The 23,586-nt window shown below is 37.9% G+C and overlaps 2 protein-coding genes across 3 annotated transcripts in view; both read right to left on the minus strand.

Moving 5' to 3' along the window:
- Nucleotides 1-107: 107 nt before the first annotated feature.
- ahctf1 (AT hook containing transcription factor 1) lies at nt 108-14,970 on the minus strand. 2 transcript variants are annotated; one of them, XM_043263729.1, is made up of 36 exons: nt 14,723-14,970; nt 12,382-12,507; nt 11,970-12,223; nt 11,326-11,506; nt 10,992-11,199; nt 10,616-10,732; nt 10,442-10,526; nt 10,185-10,335; nt 9,959-10,091; nt 9,702-9,883; nt 9,533-9,594; nt 9,310-9,438; nt 9,074-9,164; nt 8,859-8,948; nt 8,633-8,773; nt 8,431-8,535; nt 8,249-8,348; nt 7,948-8,071; nt 7,791-7,847; nt 7,554-7,700; nt 7,150-7,340; nt 6,924-7,068; nt 6,677-6,808; nt 6,408-6,555; nt 6,175-6,325; nt 5,980-6,087; nt 5,727-5,883; nt 5,395-5,610; nt 4,297-5,302; nt 3,758-3,848; nt 3,554-3,651; nt 3,212-3,474; nt 1,110-3,120; nt 906-1,021; nt 747-817; nt 108-619 (listed from the first exon to the last, which is right to left on the minus strand). In XM_043263729.1, the coding sequence occupies exons 2-36, from the start codon at nt 12,500-12,502 to the stop codon at nt 421-423; spliced, it is 7,581 nt and encodes a 2,526-aa protein (XP_043119664.1). In that variant the 5' UTR covers nt 12,503-12,507; nt 14,723-14,970; the 3' UTR covers nt 108-420. The 2 variants fall into 2 exon arrangements, with proteins under 2 accessions (XP_043119664.1, XP_043119665.1); XM_043263730.1 differs by lacking the exon at nt 14,723-14,970 and adding an exon at nt 12,638-12,690.
- Nucleotides 14,971-19,783: 4,813 nt separating this feature from the next.
- snap25b (synaptosome associated protein 25b) overlaps nt 19,784-23,586 on the minus strand; it is a 34,460-nt gene continuing 30,657 nt past the window's right edge. Inside the window, exons 7-8 of the mRNA XM_043263434.1 lie at nt 21,704-21,848; nt 19,784-20,582 (exon numbers count right to left, since the gene is read on the minus strand). Coding sequence (XP_043119369.1) covers nt 20,514-20,582; nt 21,704-21,848 — 214 coding nt within the window. The 3' untranslated portion in view covers nt 19,784-20,513. The remainder of the gene's footprint in view (nt 20,583-21,703; nt 21,849-23,586) is intronic.

The raw sequence follows: 23,586 nt of genomic DNA on the forward strand, positions 1-23,586 counted from the left end.
AAGTCTCTACCTATATGAATTTTCTCCCAAGTGGTACAACCATAAACCTTATCGTTTGATCTGACGTTGCACAATCTTTCCTGTAAACAAAACAAGTAACAAAATAATTCACAAGTATCAAATTTTATTTATAACATACCTAAAAAGCTATTTACATTTGCATCAATTAGTAGAAACAAATTTAAAAACTAAACCTCTTTTTGGTGCTCAAGTCCCTCAGTGCTCCTTACGGTAAACAGCATAATTTATTATACAAAATTATTTATCCCAAATTAGATGTTTATTTATTCCAAACATTATCCACTGATTATCTAAATTAGAAAACAGCAGGTTGCAGAGCTCTTAGGAAATGAGGAGAACAGGAAAAAAAAAAAAAATCAAATCAAATTTGGGAACGAGTCCAAATTAAACGATTCACAATCAAAGCTTCTTCCTCCTCGTTACAGGTTTAGGAAAAATGGCATCCATCATGCGTTTACGACGTAGGTTCATCCTCAGGGAAGGGGTTTCCTTTTCTTCCGTTCTGTTATCGTTTCTAGTGATCGTTTCAGCCGGGCTGGCGAGGGGAGAGAGGAAACTGATCTCAACAGGAGGTGGAGGTTCTGCAGCAGATTTTGTTCTGTTAAAAAGACGACAGAAAATTAGGGTAAAATAACCTAAGGCAAAGTGATGCACAACCAATAAATTATTTGATTGCAAAAATGCATGTAAGCTAATCACAATATCAATGTGTGTGAGCCATTCACCTGGTTGTCCTCTTCTTTCTGGCCTTGACAACCTCAGTTTCAACTGCAACATCATCTAGAGGGCCATTGTCCTACAAAAAAAGGTTGAATTTATGAAGCTTAAAGTATGATGGAGCACAAATTAAAACGTTGTTGGTACCCGAAAAAAGTTTTGCATACCTCTTTGGATTGAGAATCACAGTCACCTTCTGAGCTATGGGTTTGAGGCACAGGAGATGACAACAAAACCTCTGGAACTTCAACGTCATGTAGCACAAATGTTCCTTTTCTCCTTCCTAAAATAAGAGGATTGCAGATAAAATGAATTGTAGGCAAATTAGAGTTATAAACTACTGCAAAATGTGGCAATATAATATAGACTACCTCTTGTTCTTTTCAAATCAGCTACAGGAGTAACTGAATCAGCAACAGCAATAGAGTTTTGTTCTGCCACCTTGCTCGCTCGTGTCCGTCTAACACTTGCATGTGACTTGCTCGAATTTTCCTGTATTTCATCGGACATCAATTTTGATTCTTCAATGTCTGCCATTTGAGATTCATTCTGTGAAGAAGGTGCTGCAGATCTGGTAGGTCTTCTCTTGGCACGTATAATTTCAGTTACAACAGGCACACTCTCCTCACTGGCTTCCTCATCTTTGAGTCTCTCTATAAGGGCATCAGCTTGGGAAGCTTCAGTCTCCACTTTCAAAGGAATCAAATCAGGTGTTTCTTCATCAAGATCCTCAACTTGATTCCAGTACCGGCTTCTCGTAAGTCGCCTTGAAACACTCTGAAGTTGTGCGTCATCAGTAATAAAGCTTGCATGGTTTACTTTTTCTGAAGTGCTTGCCACATTCTTCCTCCTGCTTCTTGGAGGAGTTCTAGGAGGCTGATTTAGGCTTGTGGCTTCTTCTGAAGGATCTTGTTGGAAACTTTCTAATGCTAGTCCTCTGGTAGACTTGCGTGTAACCCTACTAGGACTATGTGCTTTGGCAGGCTGTATCATCTCCTCAGGGACTTCTTGATGAGCTTCTGGAACTTCAACGCTTGGTGCTTGGGATTTTCTGGTAGTCTGCCTGGCCTGTGTTTCTGAGTCGTCACTGGGAGCAGTGGATAGAGCCTCATCATCATCAAGCACTGTGCTCCTGGTTCGTCGGGATCCTTTTCTAGGTGTAGCTTTCTGTGGGGTCTTTCGTGCAGGACTTGCAGGCTTTGATACTTTCTCAGAAGGCATGTCTTGATCATTCTCATTGGCATGCTGTTCTGAACCTGCCTTTCTTGTGCTTCTTCTGGGTGTAACGGGAACTTGATAGTCTTGGAGCTGTTTTCCACTCCTTGTAACACGTCTTGGTGTTGAAGGTACTTGAGAATCCATTTGTTCCTCTTCAGTGAGATCTTTCTCTCCATCAAGCATGGGTACAGGGAATGTCACCGTCTTCCTAGTTCTCCGTGATGGACTGCGTTGAGCCTCCTTAATGTTCTCCAAAACATCCTCAGTATCTCTTCCAGATCTTTCAACTTTTGTTCTCGCAGGTGACTTGGGCCTTCCTGGTGACTTGGGCCTTCCTATTTGTTTGGTTGTGGAAAGTTCTTCAACTTCTCCAGCCAGTAAGAGTGTAGTGTCTATTTGGTTAGACTCCACAATTTGGTTAGAAGTTATATTATCTTTTGTAGCAGTTGACACCTCTGTGTCTAATGTATCGACTTCACTGACGTTCCCTAAAAGTTCTTCTGAATGCAAGACTTTCTCTGCTAGAGAAGACTCCAATATTTCGACATGAGTATGTAATTCTCCCTGCATCTCACAAGGACCAGATTCTAAACCATCACCATTGGAAAGTGCTTTTATTTCTTGAAGAGAAGGTTCTGCTTCTGGTGTGGCTATTTGTTCCACCATCTGAAGGACCTCTGCTGGTGGATCTTCAATTTTAGGAGCACCCATGACAACAGGTTCAATGTCTGATACCAAGTCTTTTATGTCTTCCAATTTGTCGTCTGGAACTTGAACTGTATGCTCCAAGATGACAACCTCAGAGTTAGTTGTGAGCTGATTCTCCACATCCTGAGGTTCTTCTGGCTCACGTAGGGGTAGCAATGCTGCATTGTGGTCCAACTCTGAAGCATCAGGCAGTTCCTCCACATCTGGATCAAGCATGAGTGTGAAACCATCTGATTCTTCTGGTACTGTACCATCTGGTGCACCGCTGAGGGTCTGTAAAGTTCCTCCATCTACAAGATGTGTATGCTGCTCCTCAGCCAGCTCTACAGGTACCAGGAGAGTGGTGGATGGCTTAAGCTCTGTATAACACATTGCATCTTCCTCATCTAAATCTGCAGGGCCAAGGCCAACCATAACAACTTCACCATCTCCCTCTGGGATGTCAGTGTCTAGAACCTGCAGAGCAACAAAATAAATAACAAGAGAAAAAGTTTACATACAGCAGGTCACAGTGTTATAACAACAAAATAAGACTTAAGTGATGTACCTTCAGCTGTGCCTCAGGTGTAACCAGTGACAGCACAGCATTGGCTTGTTCCTGGAGATACTGCTCATGTGGTGGGAGTTCCTCCATGTAAAGGTCAGAAGCAGGCTGGTGGTTACTGCTGCCATTACCCTTTACTTCATCTATAATCTCAACCTCACTACCAGAGTCCTCCACCTTCTCATCTTCAGACTCTTCTTCATCCTCTGACTCTTCTGAAGATTCAGCACTGGAGAGCTCATCAGTGTCATTCAAGCTCACAACAGCTATAGGAAGAATCCTTTGGTTAGTTTTGGATCATTAACATGTTGTTTAACTTCAACTCCAATGTTAAACCTGACTTACATCTGGACTCTGAGGTAGCAGGTTCTGATGTCTGTGTTTTTAGATCTGTAGCATCCTCAGAAGTGGGTTGAACCTCCTTGATGTCACTATCTGGTTCACTATAGAGTATAGACAGCACAAACAAAAGCCAAATAAGTAAAGTGGCAGGACACAAGAAATACATAAAGCAGCACCCAGAAAGCATCATGAGCAAGTCTTAAGCACCTTTTGAGTGATCCCTCCCTAATACTGGATCGGGTTAAAGTTGGAGACAGATCAGGGCCAAATAAATGCTGTTCCACAAAGGCATCCAAATCTAAAACATAAATCCATTTTATGATGGACAGTGATCAGTCATAAATCAACAATTACAATAAAGTTTAAAAGTTTGGGGTCAGAAAAGTTCTTATTTTCAAGGGAGGCAATTCTTTATAAATAAATAAATACAGGAATATTGTGAAATATCACTACAAAACCATTTTCTGTTTTAATACACTATGTAATGGCAGAGCTGCAAACAAAACATTTGTTTTTATCAATGTTGAAAAAAAAGTTGACTAAAAAAAGAAAAGAAAGAAAAAGTAACATTTACTGTCACTTCAACTTCAAAAATTTATAAGCAATTAAAAGCTAAAAAGCTTTGAATAATATAAAATCAATAAATAAATAAAAAATGAAAATTGGCAGAACGAAGAAATTACTGACCCCAAACTCTTGAAAGACATTGTAAGTCCCAAAAACAAAATCTTTTTTTTAAAAAGTACCTGAGGTTTCCATAGATTCCTCTTTATATTCATTAATATCAGGTTCATTAGTCATTTGCTCATGGTTCACCAACTCGACCGCTGGAATCTCAGAAACAGTCTCACAAACGAATTCTTGTACTGTCTCCGATACCTTGCTGACATCTGGTTTATCAATAGTGTCATAAGGAACATTTTCTTTTATGGACTGGTTCACAGGTTCTAGAGTAAGAGGAAAACTGAGAGCTTCAACAAAAATCGAAGATGTATTCTGTGAATCTTCAGCTTCATTTGGATCCTGGATTTCCTGATGTTTAGAAATTTCAGCGAAAGATTCTAAGCTTGGCTCCTCAACTTGAACAACAAGCTCCGACTCTGAAACTACATCTGGCTTGAGAACCTGAGCTTCTAAAGTTTCTTCAAGCTCCTCCTCGGTTACTTCCCTCACACAATCGTTCCCAATATCAACATGCACCTCAAGCTTTACTCTGCTACTTTGGGCTTCTTGTGCATCTAAAGGTGTGTTTCCATGGGACAAGTCTTCCTCTGTATCACTGTCCTGAGGTATTTTCAGCTGTTCCTCAAGCAGCGTAAGAGAGGGTAATTCTGCAGTTGAGCTGCCTTCCATAGGAGGCTCACATTCCTCTGAAGTGTCTGGACGTCTTATGGTCACCTCCCGATCCACACTGCTGTTTGCCTGTGTTGCCATAAGATCCTCAGGAGCATCATGGAACTCAAGAGTGGTATCAGACTGATTGGATACAAGACTTGCTTCTTGCCCTAGACTAGGTCGACGCACAAGAGTGGGAAGCACTTGTTTGGACTCCGTTGCAGGGATCTCTTTAACAGAGGATCCACTCTCAGACCCTACATCAGGATTTTCTTTCTCTTCCAGTGAAGGCATGCATGTTCTCTTTAGATCTGCATCTTCCTCTTCAGCGTCTGAATGTTCACTCCAGGCTGCAAAACTTGCTTTAGGAGGTGGGGAAGATCTCTTAGGTGTATTAAGCTCCCTGTTAATCGTAATCTGTAAAGAACCACAACCATATTATTAAAAGCAAAAACATTTTAGGAAAATCATCTTAACATTTCATTTTAGATCTTAAAGAGGCATGTTACCCCATTGTTCCAATGGACAGAGCCTTTGGGAGCTTCAGGAGAATCAGCCTCCCCTATGAAGGTAATACGGCTCTCTTTAGAGCGGAGAGGAGGAGTGACTGATCGGCCTGGAGAGGCAGAAGGGGTGGCCACAGGAGTGGGACGTAGGCTGCTCCTCAGAATCGACTGTGGGGTGAAGGAGGAGAAAACCGGGCCTGATGCCAAAGCTCGAGCTCTCTGAAAACCAAAGAGTGTAAAAACGTGATCAGTAATTAAACACTAGATGAAGTACACAGAGCACATTTAAAGTCTATGAGCTTTTGTGAAAAGTTTCATAAACCATAAAGACTCACCTTTACCACTTGTGGAGTTTGCAGCAGACTGAGCTCAGGGGCCTTGCTGACACTCTTCGGTCCAGCCCATGAGGTAATGGACCTTGTAGGAGTGCCAGGCAAATTAGAGCTCTCTGGAGAATTCTGGGAAGTCGGCTGCACAACCAAATCCAGAAGCCTGGGGACAAAGCCAGTGAGATGTTACTGGTGTCTTCCGAGACAAAGGAATTAACAAAATACCAGTCTTAGCATCAATAGTCTTTGACTATTTTACCTGGACATTCTTTTAGTTAGCATGTTTATGGGGGTTCCTACAAAGGCCTCTGGTTTATTTGGAGGGGAAAGAAGTAGGCTAGGCACTTGTATTTCAGACTCTTTGGGACTGCACAGGAAAAAAAAAAAGTTCAAATACATTTTAAAAAAGTACACATTTAGCATAAAAGCTGGGGAAAACTAATTAGTATAGTACCTTTTGAAAGGAGATGAATCGGGAGTGATGTTCTTGCCAACCCATACTTCCTCAATCTTTGAGAGGACATTATTGATAAAGGCTGCTCTGGTCATCACATTTTCAGAGGCTGAACGTTTAGCTACAGTTGACAGAGGCTGAGGTCTTTTAACTAGAAGAAAAAAAAAAGAAGCAGAAATTGACATTTATCCCAACAACTTTTCTGAAATTCTAACACTGACCATCATCAATACCTTCTCTGTGAATCGTAGCAGGGTGTTGGTATGGTTTTGCTCGCTCAATGGCTAATTTCCGTTGAACTCGAGGAAGAACCTTCCCATACTGATTGAGAATGGAGTTCCTTGTGTTTGACCTTTCCTTCATTTTAGGATCCCGATCAGCCTGAATTAAACAACAATTTTTTTTTATAAAAACTCTCTAACTCTATATAGTAATAACTTATAAATATATTAACAAAACAGATTAAATACAGATATAGACCATAATATAAAATAAAGCCTACCGCTAGGTTCACTTTGAGGGTCTGGTTGAGCTGAAGTGCAGGCACATAATTTGCCTGCTGGAGGTAGTGGACCATGAGCAGCTCCCGATTCTGGAAACCTCCAGTGCTTTGAAGGAACCGCTCCAAACACTCCTAAACAGGTACATTTGAGGTAATAAAGCAGAGCCAATATACACTATTCTCTAAAGGTTTAAAACTCTTCTGTGCACCAAAGCTGCACTTAATTGCTACAGAGATTTGCACACACCTGTTCTGCAAGTCCAAGGGGCAGCTTCAGCAGCTCTTTCATCAGTCCCAGTTCCTGACAGGTCTCAAAAAGAAACTTCATCATCTCCTCCATGTTCAATTTGTTACAATGCTGCCTTAGCAAAGCCCAAGCCTCCACAATGCACCTGGTAAGGCCAAAACAAACCGAGATTACGAGTCTAGCAACTACAAACAAGCTTAATTGCAATGGTACACTACAAACATACCTGTTATGAAGCAGGACAGAGAGGCACAACTTGGCTTGGTTGGTAGTGCACAGGGGAGGCTTCATCACGTGCAGGTAGCGCAGGGCAATGCTGTGTTTCTGTTGGCACATCAAAGCCTGCAAGACACGCTCGTGCTGCCAGCTCCACAGAGAGTGACTGGTGGTTGGGTGCAACAGCAGCTCCAAAGAGCTCTGGGGGAGATGAAAAAAAAAAATCCATTCAATACAAATTATTCATGAAGTATTCGTTCGTAAGTACCGCTGGCATTCATACACAATACTTTAAAACGTTTAAACTGATATAGCTCTCATATCTGTTAGTACATCATTTAATGTCCCCATTTAAACCATTTATAATAATGTGTACTAGTGTAAGTGCAAAAACCAAGAACTTTTTTTTTATACCTCATGATCATGATGATCTAGCAACCACAGGCCTTGTACCAGTTTCACCAACCCAATTGGAATGGCAAACGCTGTGGGAAAAGACTCCACGGATGCACCACTTTTATTAGGAAATGAGTACATCACATCCAGTAGCAAATAAATCACCTAAGGGCCCGAGTTAAGGAATAATCTTTCCTAACTAACAAGAAACACAATATTTGTGGCAAGACATAGTAAACTAACCCAAAAGGATACAATAGCATGTTTGGCAGATTCTTCAATGTTTTCCAGGAGGTAAATATCCAGCAAGGACTGAACCAGGAAATAAAACAGGTCATAAAAAAAAAAATACATGTAAGTACAGCTGAGGGTGGCAATGTTGTATAAATGCATTCAACAAGTCTTTACTTACATGAAGTGATGGGGGAGGATACTGTCCTGTTCCACCCACGTCTCTTTTCCAAAGTTCTGTAAGGCGTTCCCCACACTGACTCACCAGGCCATCAATCATAAGGCAATCTGCACACCACTTGTCCCTAATGGAAGAAAAGGTTTTTTAAATGCAATGTGACTTCTGGAGACACATAATAATCTTATAAATGTATATTAATTTATGTTTTTTTTGTAATTATTAATAAATAAAATGTATTAAACAATACAAATAATGGTGAGTAATTAAAGTCCAATGGTGCTTCGGAAATTCAGCCACCTACTTGGCCAGTCTCCGCAGTTCCTCCCTCTGACTGATGTAATAATTCTTTATAATAGAATGACTGTAAAAGGGCCTTGATATCTGCAGCACATCATCATCCTCTGTTGACAGATACACACTTTGAGTTTATCATATGCAATGCGCAAATGTTTTGTAAAGAATCCAAGTGAACCAGAACCATACCAGAGCCCTCTGGAAGCAGACCAGTCCGGCAAAACCATAGAACCACCTGAGCATACTGGGAGATCAGGCTAGACACCATGCATTTATTCATGAGTCCAATCAACCCTGCAAGTAACCAAAAATAAGTCAGTCATTTGAGTAATTTTTAACTTCACATATAACGGCACAAAACACAGTGTGATGTCCGAGTATACTCCGACACCTTTCTGAGTGAGCTCCTGAGCCTCATTTAGCAAACAGTGGAAAATGGTGCTAAGGTTTGCCAGCAAGCGCTGACTGTGCTGTAGCAGCTGCAGCGTCTGGGGATCTGTGAAGTTTGCAGAGCTGTCAAAGAGCGGAGCACCTGGCGGACAAGAGAAAAGCACAATTGGAACAGTGTTAAATCTGCAATGAAACCATATCATCAGAGAAATGGGTGCAGAACTCACATATTTCATCCAGTTCTTCTTTGGTGCGCACAACTTTATTCCAGGCCCACTCGAGTATGTAGCGCAGATTGACGGCTGACCCAGGTTGTTCTAGATGCAGAAATTTGGTATTGATGAGTGTTATGATGCTGCTGGAAATTCTGACTGGCAGTGTAAATTATTAGTAATCAAAAAGTTTCTCTAGATTACAAATGCCTTACTTCTACCATCCTCACCTTCAGTAGTCCACTGTTTAATACAGCCAGTGATGAGTCCCAATGAGCTTGTCTCCACAGCAGTGCACAAGATAGCGTCAAGCTGCTCTTCCTGTTTGCAATTTACAACATATGCATTATCGTTATAAACACTCTAGTACCAGTAACTCAATGTGAGAGAAATCAATTAAGCTAATAACCAATCAAATTAGATTAGTGCGCGATTACTTCTGTATGTTAAATATAGGGTGTAATACCTGTGAAAGGGTGGAGGGCTGGACATCAGCCAGACGAGAAGATAGGAGGCCAGACATGAGACAGCGCGAGTATCCATTTGAAATGCTGTCACCTAAACTTGGTGCCACCTTCTTCAAGTAGCTTAAGGTCTGAAAATACAGAGAAAAATTTTAACGGACCGCCTCAAAAATAAAAAAATAATTCAGCATGGTATATAGCATAATAAAAGAAACAAAATCGAACCTCTTTCTGATAGCCAGAGCAAGTAAAGTGCACAATACCAGCATTAAGCAAACAACTTCCATCTAGAATACATGAAGAATACAGAGATTATGACATATTACTTACAGTTGTGCATACATTGCACTACACACATAATAAAAGATATTATCAAAAAATAAACATGTCTTGCCAAAGTTGTAGGTTGTAGGATTGAAGAACTGTTCCGGTGGAGGGCAGGTGTAGGGCAGACCCCTACTTAGACTGCGCTCATGAATCAGAATGTCTAACAGTGTACAGGGTGCTGTCATTTCGATCACACAGTCAAGAGACCACACTGCTAGATATGGACAGTTTCGTAAGGATTCTCCCGTTCTGAATGGGAAAGAGAAAGCCTAGTTAAACCACACACCTGACTGACATTTTAACCTTTACTAGAAGCATACCAACCTTAGTGAATCTGGCATCTGAGCATGGTACCACCGGTTAATGTCAAAAACACCTATAAAGGTTGATGGCTGGCCTTGTCCATATGATTTAACTTGCCAGCTGAAAACTGATACACTTGTATCAGGAGACGTCACTAAAAAACAAACAAACAAAACTAATGTTATAGAAAACATGCAATGTCAATGAATCACTCTGCAAAGTATTATTTGAATACATATAAAGACACCTTCAGTCATGCTGTCATCCCGATCAGGGTGGTGGCGAAACTTTTCTATGGTCTGACAGCTGATCAGACGGGTATTGATAGCCTGAGCTCTTAAAGGAAATGCTGTACCATTCAAGTCCTGACTGTAACGTTCCTCGCAATACTCCAGACCCTGAGAGTCAAACATGACAATGCATGAATATTTTGCAGAAACATTGTATTAGATACTGTAACATTAAAAAATAAATTCAAGAATGGAGAATCCTGAAAAACTCTACCTCATAAATAATTTTCCCTGAAGCCAAGCACTTTCTCTCCCCAAAAGCCAATTGTAATAAATGGAGGCTGACTACATCCCCCTCACTGCAGACAAAAATACACCAGAATAAATCAGAACCAAACCAGACAAAGCCAGAATAGTTTAATAGCAGCATACGAAACGGCAAACTTACTGATCCTGTGCAGATTGCACTGCCCACAGATAGCAGCAGTTCCGAGGGTCATTCTCTGGCTCCTGGAAGGTAAATGCATAGACAGGCACTCTGCCACCCTCTAGCTGTGAGTGATATCTGAAAAACAAGAGGACACTTTCAGAAACAAATTAACTTAGAAGAGCAAGTAACTTTGCAAGTCAACTTTATTTTGATGGCTCCACAACATACTGACAATGAGAAACTTTGAAAGCACATGTAAACTTATTCTACTAACCCCAAACCTACCCTACCTACTCTAAAAGTTTGTTTCTGTGTAGTTTCAGAATAGACTGAGTGAGTTCTCATTTCATGTCAAATTTAATATTCACTTAAAACGGGCAAGTCTTCAGCTTACTCTTTTTTAAGGGTCTTCATGTTCCAGAGCTGCAGGTTGCCATCTGAAAAGCCCACAGCGAGCTGGTTGGTGCGCTGGATGTACTGCAGAGCTGTCGCTCCGGTTCCTGTGGGGCTGCTGAGTTGAAGACACAGGTGTCTACCCTGCTGCGTCACACCCTCCCGTAACCGTGGGATCTCAGATGGAGACTTATTTACCACCTCTAGATCTGTGGCCAAAGCAAATGGAAAAAAAAAAAAAAATACACAAACTAATAGTTTGAGACTATGAAGGGTTTTTCCACACCATTCACATGAACGCTTTTGCTTAAAAAAGAAAAAAAAAGCCTTCTCACCTGAAGCTTCCAGTTCACTCTGACTACAGGACAGGTCATCCAGACAGAGATCAACCAGCAGTACATGACCAACATCTGTGACCACAGCTGCCACACCGAAAAACCAGCGCAGACTCTGGTGTAGATGCTGAGTGTTAGCGTTGGCCCCTCCATAACTTACAAGGGGCTCAATGGCTGTGATCTGTGAAAGAAGCAGATGTCCTTTTCAATCACACAATCTTTCATAGTGGTGCCATTATAAAACAACAAATGTAGAAAGATACATTATACGACAACCAGGAAGCATTTTGAAAAATCAATTAAGCAACCCAAGAATACTACACTACATTTTAAACCTGCTTGCACTTGCTCAAGTTCGTTGTAGTTACCCAAAACTATTTAAAAAAATCTATATTATTTGAATTAAAACTGAAGTGTTATAAAAATAAATGTAAAAAGAAACTCAGCAACATTTCTCATCTAGTTTAACTTAAAACCACTAAAATAAGCATAAAGAAATAATTAAAAAGTAGAGAATAAGAACAAAAAACATCTATAAATTGAAAATAAAAACAAAATATAACGTATTTGAAAGATCAACACACACCATGATATTCGCTCAACTATAAAAAAAAACAAAACAAAAAAAAAAACATTGCACTCACTCTGCCTGGGATGACCACAGCCTTGACAACACGGGAGATACCAAGATCATATAGACACAGCATGCTGCCCTCAGCTTCCTCCAGACCGATGAGCAGCCCTGTTCTCTTCAGCCAACAGAAGTCCCGCACGGCCAGCACCGTGGGTGGATGTTCAGACACCCCGCTGAAGCGGTAGGCAGAGAAACGCTCTCCAGTAACAGCATGGACCACTTCCAATTGAGGCCCGCAGGCAAGCCAGGCCAGTCCACTTTTCCCTGCACCCAATAAATTAGACATGTCAGTGAAACACAAGAGAGCTGAAGATCCAAAAGTAAGCTAGGAAACACACATGAAACATCTAATGCGCAGCTAAAGTTCACACATGTAGTCAAGCGACAATCAAGACATGCCATCAGTGAAAAACCAGACTTACCAACAGTAAATCTCCCATGCAGCACAGAGTCCAGCGTAACCTCATCCTCCCCTAGAGCGTCTATCGTCACCTCTGGGAAGCGCAGCAAGCTGCTGGTGACTTGGGCTGCCAGGTCACGCATGCTTACTGAAAAAAAGGCTAAAAATCAATCTGTCTGCCCTGAAACATCAAGCAATCAATATAATTTAAAAACAGAATACAAGCAGAATGTCATGCTGAAATAATCGCTGATCTTTATGGACAAAGAACTTCATACACAACAGCAGTTGTCAGCACTTCTGTGCTTCCAATGGAGCAGCTGGCACATACATATCCACGACACTTGTGTTTCCTCCAAACGTACAATAAAAGAGTGATTATTAACTGGTGGGTCTGTTCAGATGGTTCGTATGGACAGTCAACCACAGAAAAAAAAAAAACTAAAACATGAAAATATATTGCAGCTGTTCATTTAAGTGTGCAAAGTTTGGTTACCTTACAAGGTTGTACACTTAGTCATGCCTGATTCCCAATATTTTAAAGTATATTCATCTGACGATTGTTAATTAAACCTATTAAAAACAGTTTTCTGCAATTTAAATAAAGCTGAAATAAAAAATACATCCATGTGAGGAAAAAACTAAGGATATAAGACAACTACAAAAAAAATTAAAAAAATGAATAAAAGGACAAGCAAATAGACATGCTAAAACGTAAATTAAACGAAAAAAATGGAAACATTAAAAAAAAAAGGATACTGCTGTATACAAATAATACTAAAACAACAATGTTTGGTAAAAATGTACATGGACAGGCTGCATGACTCATTTTTAAAAATCAATAACCACAACTCTAAAAAAGGTAAAAGAAAATACGTATGTTACATTAAACACAGAAAAGACACTTAAAGAAACATGGTCTGCACAAACCAAGATTACATTTTGTGCAGGTCATTATTTTAAAGAAAATTAATCTTTTTTGTAATTAATCGTTTATGCTAATATTTGGAAGTTTAAAGGTGTTTTTTGTTTAGATTTTTTAAGTAAGCAATACTTATTTGTTTCTTATAGCTCATTTTTATATTTTATGCAATTAAAAAATAAAATCAGTCTAACAGACATTAAGAAACTTCTAGAAATTGCTAATTTTTAACTCAAAATTTAGTTTTGATTATTCTAGTATAGTCTACCAAGATGTTTACATATCTTAAAACTAGTAAACAAAGATATGTTGCGAAGGCATGATAACACTATCTTGTAAAAACACATAATGTGACTCGAGTTTAACTGAATGACATGATTACGTCTAGACTAGAGAAAAACTCACAAGGACAAGTATTTTATACTAAAGAAACGACAACATGCATGACATTTCAAACCATCTAAACACAATTCGCTCACGGTAAGATATTATAACAAGCTATAATGTTTTGATGAAAGTATGTTTGCTGGAGTTCCTGGATCGGCTGACGGTCTGGATCTGGAAAGTTACAAAACCCTTGATTTATGCAACAGTGCCCCCTGGAAAAGCGTGGTCATCTAATGCAAACAGCCTATAGGACTCATCCATGTGCCCGCGCAGACAAGTCCCACCCATGCGTGAGACTCACATGGAGAAACCTGACCTGAAATCAGAGCTCACGGCTCAGTTTTATTCATAATATTTACTAGGCAAATATACAACAACAGTATAACATGAGTCTTCAGTCATGCAGGTTTCTAAAAATCACTTTATATACGATAAAACTGACGTTATGCAATGTCATTACATGCACTGTCACAATCTTATTAGGAGAGCCATAAAGTCCATTCAAATACATTCAAATGATCTGAGAAACACCGTTTTTTTTCTAAGCAAAACAAAGGCATCCATTCTCTTGCACAGTTTACATCGAAGCACTGTTGAAGGGCCTGTATTGTTATAATAGCCGTTCCAGCAAACTGTTGTCAACCACAGCACGTCAGTAAGTTAGCGCCGCTAGCGTGAACTGTTACCGTTACCAACATAGCAGACAAAAACAAACAAGAGACCCAAAATTAATCGACGACACGTCAACAAAAAGTTTAAAAAGCTTACCGTGATGCGTAAGAAAACATAGAGCGCGTAAAAGGTCTCGTGCAAACCCGTGTTGTGGCTTTAGTTGAGCCCACGCAGGCTGTTACCATGAGCCCTTCAGATTAGCGCACAAGCTAACGGTTGCTAACGGTCACAGCACGAGACTAACTCACAGCGGCTTTTAATACGAAACAATCCACACAAATAAGCACTAAATTGCCTTGAGCTGCAAAAACACGTGAGCTGCTGTAGAATATCCTAATGTGATAGGTATAGCTAAAAAATACCACAGACAGCAGCGTTGTACCTGCGCGCTGATGATGACGGCCCTCAAGAAAACTGGATATACTTCAAACACGACTTTGGTGGCAACTCTTTTCCGATCATAATCCGGACTCGGGTCGCATGGATGAACTCTCGTAGTCTAGTAATGCTGAACTTTAAAGCGGTCGCAAAGAGAAAACTTGAAATCCCGTGAGTTCAATGTAAATCGTTATAACTGCCGACTACTGCTGCTTGAACGCAGGCGCCATTTCCACAGCGCTGCAGAACGACTACTGCGCATTCATCTGCTCCAGCCAAATCCCGCGCCACAAACGTATCGCGAGATTTCACGCAGCTGCCCTTGACCGGGGAAATTATGATTTCAAATCATGTCATCAAACGGTGGATGCAAAAGTGTTATTACAGTAATTTAGCATTAAAATATATGATCGTCTTTCATAAGCACGAGGCCACATCAGTGCAAATTTTGATGTCATTTGTTTTGTGTTAGTATCACTGATATTTAATTCTAGCGTGGTGTTGTTTCCACTCATAAATTAAAGAGGCTAATTGGCCCATATCTTTATTAAAACAAACGCTACATTTTCTAATAATAATAAAACGTCTGTGTACACTTCAAGAGGACACAAAAAACGTAACTACGTGATTCAAATAGTTTCACGTCACATAGTCCTAATCTTTACCTAGTGATTAAAAAAAATCTAATCACAGTCGCTCCGTCTTTGTGGTAATGATTAGTATTTCTTGCTTGTATATGACATTAAACCGTAAGAAGCTGCTTAGTTAGCAGTCGACTGCTCCTCTTTGACCACTAGCTGTCAGTCTACACTAACATGTCTCATTTGCAAACATACACTTATGAAAATGAACTGTGGTTTTATTATAGTAAATGTGTAGTAACTGTTTTTGACGTATTGATTGCCATTTGTAAAAGCAGTTACATATGGTGAAATTTTGTGAATTTAAGCAATGGTAAAAGAGTAATTTAATACATTTTTAATGAACTCTGTAATAAATATATGCGATAATAAATAATAAATCATTTATATATATATATATATATATATATATATATATATATATATATATATATATATATATATATATATATATATATATATAACTCTGCATTTATTTGTACTGTAAATATATTTTGTACATTTCCAGAAACCACATATCTGCTCTTTGCTAATAAACACTCTACATCATTGTCCCAGTCATTCTGTTTTCACACCTCTGGTTGTAGCCTAATTAAATTTTTCCACCTTCCACTATGAGGGTAAAGGTCAAATGGAGACTCTCTTTCTCTTTTCCTCACCTCTATGATTTCCCCCCTTTCTTGGTGGCCACTTCATGTTATTAGACTGAGCTTGGAGGTTACGCAACTCCCTTTTCCCTTCCCCCACACGTCCACGCTCTTCCCCATCACTGGATTGTCAAAGTGAATAAATATGAATCCCTATAAGGATGAACTAACGCGCCAACACCACAGTGTTTATAGTAAGCTTCACCACGAGGGATACGTTCGCACGTGTTTATGTATTGTAATCATTATTCGAACGGTATCTGATGTGCAAATGCATTCAGACTAACACAAAAAGCCAGTGAGTCAGAGTTAAGAGAGCCTTCGGAGATGCTGTCAGCGTTTGTTAATGAGTTCTGGCTAAACGACGCTGGAGACGTGTGTGTACAGAAGCGTGAACAGGGGATGCGAGATGCAAAGGGGGCGATGAAGAGGTGGACCGGGAGATGAAGAACAGGCCAGCGGAGGACTGTGACTCAGAAGAGAGGGCGGTGAGAGTGGGTGTCAATCGCTGAATAATGATCCAGTTCAATCAGCACCTGCGCTGAAGAGCAAATTATGTATCCAAGAATTGTCACATCCCATCTGCTTCACACGCTAAATAAGGTTACCGAGCACAGGTGAAATTCTGCCTGAGAGAGCGGGAGCGGTAAAGTAGACATCGCTGGCAGGTATTCAGTTAAAGATATTAACTCAAATTAGTTTGCTATTGCGTTTAAAGAAACCGTAAAAGGAACTGATGTGGAGTTTTGTGGCTTTTAGTGTTTTAACGTTCTGGCATGGTTGTAGTAGTAATGTTAACAGAATGTTCATTTAAAGTTACTTAATAGCGTTCGCGCAACGTTAGCACAAATTGTTTATTGAACCTGTTTCTAAAATTAAATGTTTGCAAAAGAATAAATATATAAAATGGGACATTCCTCTTATCTTAAACATTCACATAACCAAGAAAAAAAAGTCTTGGAAAGAAATACTGTTGTTATAACTCAGTGAGGTTTATTAGCTGGGCCTAAAAGTAAAGCTTAAAATAAATAAATAAAACAGGCTTAACAAAATACATATGACCAATGAATTTCTTACATGAGAATATGTTTATTTTAAATACTACCTGCTTTTGATTAGAAAGTTGCACATAGACAAAATGCTTATTTTTTGGTTTTATTTTAAATAGTAATTCTTTTTTACTTATACCTAGTTATTTAAAAAAAATCAACAACAACAAAAAAACTATATTATTATATTCTATAATATGATTAGTAACATAAGTTATTAATATAAATCATTTTATTCATATTATTTTGAATATAAGCAAAGATATTTAGATGTTTCTAAACATTCAATTTGTGATTCATTGCATTTCAGATATCTTGTCCCACGTATCATAACGTCTTCACAAGGACATGTGGGGAGTTGTTGAGAGAAATTTTGGGAAACTAAGACCTGTTAAAAAGCAACATATGAACAGTCTAGTTACTCATTAAGAATGAGATGTTTTTGTAGAGCCGGCGTGACTTAAATGAAGCCGGTTGGCTATCTAAAACAACTATTTTTAAAAGCAAATTTGTCAACATGAAGCGAGCTGTGCTTTTGTCAGGGGATTTCGCAGGCTTTTTATGGAGGCCTTTTATAACGTTCAATCAGTCTTCAGAAATGAAAATGGAACCACTTGATTATTGCACTTGTATGAACTCGTTCAGTGTGACGTCAGCATCCTCTAGACACTGGTTTCTAACTCGGCAGTGTAAAATACTGTATCGGTGTACATCTAGAAGTCACTGATGCATATCTGCCAAATGCATTTCCGCAAATGAGGCAGAGGAAAATCATCAAGAGATTGCAGAGCAGTAGAGGAGCACGTCTCTGATAAGAGCAGAACGATATTGCGGTCTTGGCTGACGGTGCTTTCATGTGTGTTTTGCTTTTGTGGTTGTGCGATAAGTGCGCCATATGAAAGTCAGGACTCGGGCTACACTTGACAACCTCTCTTTCAGCTTGGACAGGACATTATCTCCATCTGATGAGAGCGCCATTGTGTTTCTCCCCAACAAAGAGAAAAAACAAAAATGGATTTGTTTTTCTGGATTTATATTATCAACAGTGATTTGGTTGGTTTGCATCTCAGTCTGGTTGGTTTAATGTAACTAGTATCACAAATGAGACCGTGTTTCTTGAGTATCACTTCAGTCATGCTAATATTTTGAATCAATATGCTCTTGTTGTAATTTAAAGAAGTAACCGTCTCTGTAAAAAGGGCATTTTCAGACACCCAGAAAAGAACAAAAATGCAATTTGTAATACCATTTCTGAACAGAAATAAAACACGGAGCTCAAATTAGCCATTTCTCAGACTGAAAAGCAGAACGTAGGAGGGGCATTTGTAACATTTTGAAAGCTTTGAAATGGAAAAATATTAAACAAGGTTATGTAATTTTATCACATTTGTTAATGTTTTCAGAGGAGACAAACCATCTGCAACACATAATAATCTAAGAATTCATGTAATAAAACTTACTGATCTTTGTCATTTTCCCACCAAAATGATGTCACTTCCTGGACAGTGATGTCATTAAAGAATTGGCTTTTAATTATTTAAGGGAATTGCAAAAAAGACGACCAATCAGATTTCCAGTTATCCTCAATAAATAAAATAAATTAAAAAAACATTGGATTTCAGCCTAAACCTTACCTTTTTATACTACATAAGTTAATGGTATTCATTTTCCCAATGTCAAAAACATTCATACAATGTTTTAAAAAAATTACTCTTATATATATATATATATATATATATATATATATATATATATATATATATATATATATATATATATATATATATATATATATATATATATATATATATATATATATATATATATATATATATATATATATATATATATATATATATACAAAATTAGACTTTTAACAACTTCATTTAGCCATAATCAATGTATGTAATGTGAAATTATTTTTGAACTTGATAAAAGTAAAAACATTTTAGGACTCAGTGTTTAATTTAGTTCACTTACTATAACTATAGTATACTTACTATTTTTAAAAACTTAAAAAAAACTTTATGCTAACTGTGGTGATTTTTAACATGTATGTATATTTTCTGTTATTTACAAACAAGACAAAATTCCTCTTTTTCTATGGGAAGTTTTTGCTTTTAGACAAACAAAGAACAAAGATTTTTAATTACAATTAAATAAAAAAAAATTGACGCCATTTTTCTTTGAAGTAAAATAAATGTTTTAATTAGTAAAAAAAAAAAATAATAGAAGCACCACAGAAGCAACATCTGTTCGAAATTCACACAGTCGAGCCGTTTAAAATCATTTTATAATTAATATATAATTTGCAATAAAACGTTCATATCTAAACCAATACGTTAAGCCATTTTAACTCAAACCAGCATTGTCTTCTCAAATAATTTGCATTCGTGTTGCTGTACATTACAGCCAGCTGACTTCTATAATCGCGATAGGCCAGCCGTCCCCTAACACCTAGGTTTACACTCGCTCGTGTTTATCCGTGTCGTGTGCGTTGAACCGGTGTGTGCGTACTTGTGTATTTCAGCATTTGGAAGTACTTAGTGACGTTGCCAGCCATAATCCATGTAAAGCCCCTGGTTCAAAGAGGATCTGGGTTAGTACAGCGCGCAGCCACTCTAACACTCTTGTATCAACAGCAAACGCTCGCTATTGTCTCTGCGTTGGGAAGATATCAAATCAGATACGAAGCAGCACACAAAGAACCGATGCAGAAAACAATAGATTCAGGTCTGTTTAGTTTTTATTGGCATTTAGTTCCGATTTTACATCAACCGACACATTTTGCAGATGTACAGAAATAAAAAGAGTGGCACTATCGTGATGTTGCTTCAGACTGAACGCATGTACTGACATGCCCATGCTGTACGGTAATGTCTACACATGGGGTAATAATAAGTGAAAGTGACACGCTGTATACATATATGACCACTTTAGGTGGAATAATCATTACTGAACACTGTCTAAAGGCGATTACAAAATGGCAGGCTAAGATAAGCAATCCGTCACGTGATCTCCTGCACCTCACGGTCTACTTCGTCTCCCGTCTCGCTACATCTGAATATGAAGCATGGCTTATATCGAGTAAAACACAGAGCATGGACACACAGATGACTAAAAACCTTTAAGAAATTTCATCCAAAAAAATGCGTGCATATTTCATGAATACGCACTTTAAAAAAACGTAAAGAAACCAACAAAAAGAAGAAACTTCACGTGAGCTCTAGCCATCAAATATGCACTATGTACATTTAACCTTTGGAGAGAAAGATACAGAGTAAATGTGACCATTTACTAGACTATCAGTTAAGACAGACACACGACGACACTTCCTAGATAGAGCGTAGAGGGGCTGATAAGTGCATGTGTGCGAACCGGTCGGGTGAGAAGCACGTGTGCACTGTTGCAGGTACAGCGGGGAGGAAAAGGGAGCCAAAGCACTTCTCGCAGGGGTTTTAGCCACTGCCCAGCATCTTTGTGGCGCGCTGGTTGGCTTCGTCGATCCTGGTTTTGTTGGAATCGGCCTGGAAGACAAAAATAATACATACAGATACAATAAGCTTTTTTTTGGATTGCTCTTTCTCACAAAAAAAAAAACTGGAAGTGATAAAATACAGTCATTTTTAAAAACATTTGTGGTTTAAAATGAGTTTATTACATTAAAATTTGAAATAATGTTTGTTTTGCATTATATTGAGCTTACGAAAATGATGTCACAATGCATGAATAATTTTACTGTTGAAGAAAGTGCAACTAATTGTGCAGGATTTATTAATTTACAGCTATTGTCACATGAAATTAATGAGAACAAATTATTATTATTCTAATCAATAGACCCTTGAGATGTGACATATCATTTTCAAGGGGGTCCAAAAACATAAAACAAAATATTATTATATTTAAAAACATATTACATATGCTTTATAGTACTGAAAATAGGTTATGAGTAATTATTTATTAATTATTACTTATATGAGCAATATAGTCTTAATATGATTCATTTCGTGATTCCAGAAGTGTTATTCAATAAATAAATACAAATAATTTCTATTAGTTTTTTTAATCATATTTTATATGATATTATTGATTCAATTATATATTTATTTAAATAGCCTCTTGAAAGTTTGCTGAGCCCTTGATTATGAATTAATTTAGCGATTTATGAAGTTTCATGAACTGCTCTTCAGTAAAATCAATAGTTATTAATAAAGTGTTTTTTATGTCATTCTACTTTAATTAAGGTATACTACTTAAAATATTATATTCATAGTAATATATTAATTTAATTCATTTTAAGTCATCAACGCTAAGTCTTTTTTTAGCATTATGTTTCATTAGCATTAACATTATTTTTCACATTTATTTAAACAAGATGCCTTTAGATTTTGTTGAATCTCCCTCATAGAAATCCACTGTTCAGAGTGCTTGAGTTTAAACGCAATAGTAATTAATAATGATGGATTCCCTTATAAAATGTTTTTATGATCCAAAATTCATAATTGCACTACTCCGAACAGATATTGATCTCAAAAGGTATTTTTACAGTGAGATGTGACAAGCACAAACAAGCATCTTGCGGTATAATTAGAAGCTCTTATCTCACGACAGAGTTTGCTCTTGTGTTGGGTAATGATCATGATCTTACCATATCCATAATCCTGTCGATTTGACGGTTCTGGGTGTCGATCTCGTTGCCCATGTCGAGAGCCATGTGGCGGAGGTTACCGATGATGCTTCCCACTTGCTCCAAATTCTCATCCATTTCGTTCTCTCGTGCATCATTTGTTACCCTAAAGACATACAAAAAACCAGACGGGCTTTATTGAGAGCACTGACTAAGATGGGCACAGTACCCTCGGGATGATTTTTACATTAAAGTCAACATGGAAATGCATTTGCAACCAATTTTACTTCCATAATGTCACAAAGTATTATGAAAAAGACCAAAAACCTTTTTTAACTAATAGCTTATAACTAATAGTCAAACGCTTAATTGCAATTATCTGCATCCAAAATAAATGATTTTATTAATAACATTCATTAAGAAATGTGTGTGTGCTGTGTATATTTATTATACATATGTACACACACACACATGAATGCATATATTTAATAAAAATGTTATGTTTATATATTAAATATTTTTACACAATGAGAAACTAAAAGAGATGTAAACTTAGAATTCTATATAAAATCTAAATTACGAGTTATACACTGAATTCTGAATTTTTACGTCACTTAATTCTGAATTATTATCCCGCAATTGTCTTTTTTTCTGCCACGTTATAACTTTTTATCTCACAATTCTTGCAGTTGTATGAAGTATATGTCTCACTCATTCTTCTCTGATTTGAGAGTTTATATCAACATTGCAAGATATAATGTCTGATAAAATGCCACAATTATCTTTTAATTTTTTACTCTGTCGCAGTAGCATGCTTTTACAGCCTGGTAAGTTGTACAGGACAGAAAAAGGACACTAAGCACATTCTCACTCACATTACCTCACCCAAGGATTCTGTTGACACGAGCATGACTAGAACAACTGTCTGAAACAATTAAGTTGTATATGGACTCTAGCTAAACATTTCATTTCGTTAGTGGGCTGACAGGGGATATTTTGAGACAGCGGACCAACAACAGCTCAGTGGTTTCATGACCATTCCTGACGTGCCCGAAGCTACAGTCTGGCACAAAGCGGACATTCGTCTTCTACAGACAATTATAGAGATCCTCGTGACTCACTGACAAGTGAAGCGCGGTGTACTTACTGTTGATATACTAGATAGATGAAAACAACCGCGCCGCAATTAGCTTTCGCTCACACGGTCGGCGTTTGGGACTGACAAGTGTATTTACTAACATTTCGCTCAAACTGATCCGTCCACACAACAGCAGACAAGAGCTAATGATCGAAAAATGCCCACATGAACAAGTAACCGACGTCAATACACTGCTCTAATTGGCAGGTGAGGCCTGTAACCATGGCAACAAATAGCAATAGTAAACACCAAGGCGTTATATTATCGTTTTATTTTTATTCCAAATATTTTGGAACGTCTCCAGTCCTTGCACTGTACCCAAAATTGTTATCAAAATTCTCAGAAGCTGCTAAATTTTATAAAGTCTGCATTAAACTGAATGAGAAAATTAAGACAATAAGACTTAATATATAAGGCAGTACAACAAATATTACCTGAAAAATGTAAAACATTAATTTAAGATGACAACAGCAATCACATTCAAACACTAGCCTCGAGGTTAATGAATGTTAGAAAAAAAATTGTGTAGAAAGGAAATTAAGAGGAAGAGTGCTACAGCAGTGATTTTTTATCCTTTATATTTAAGGGACCAATCAGCTCAGTTGATGCAATTAATATAATTTTAATTGATAGAATATTCTAAGAAGCATTTATTTTGGCTCTAACACAAATAATATTTTGATCAAAGAAATGGTTTCATGGATTGCTTTTATATCATATTAACATACTACTATTATTATTATAATTGTTGATATTTCAACATTTC

The sequence above is a fragment of the Puntigrus tetrazona genome, chromosome 17 (genome assembly GCF_018831695.1).
Source record: "Puntigrus tetrazona isolate hp1 chromosome 17, ASM1883169v1, whole genome shotgun sequence".
NCBI classification, from domain to species: domain Eukaryota; kingdom Metazoa; phylum Chordata; class Actinopteri; order Cypriniformes; family Cyprinidae; genus Puntigrus; species Puntigrus tetrazona.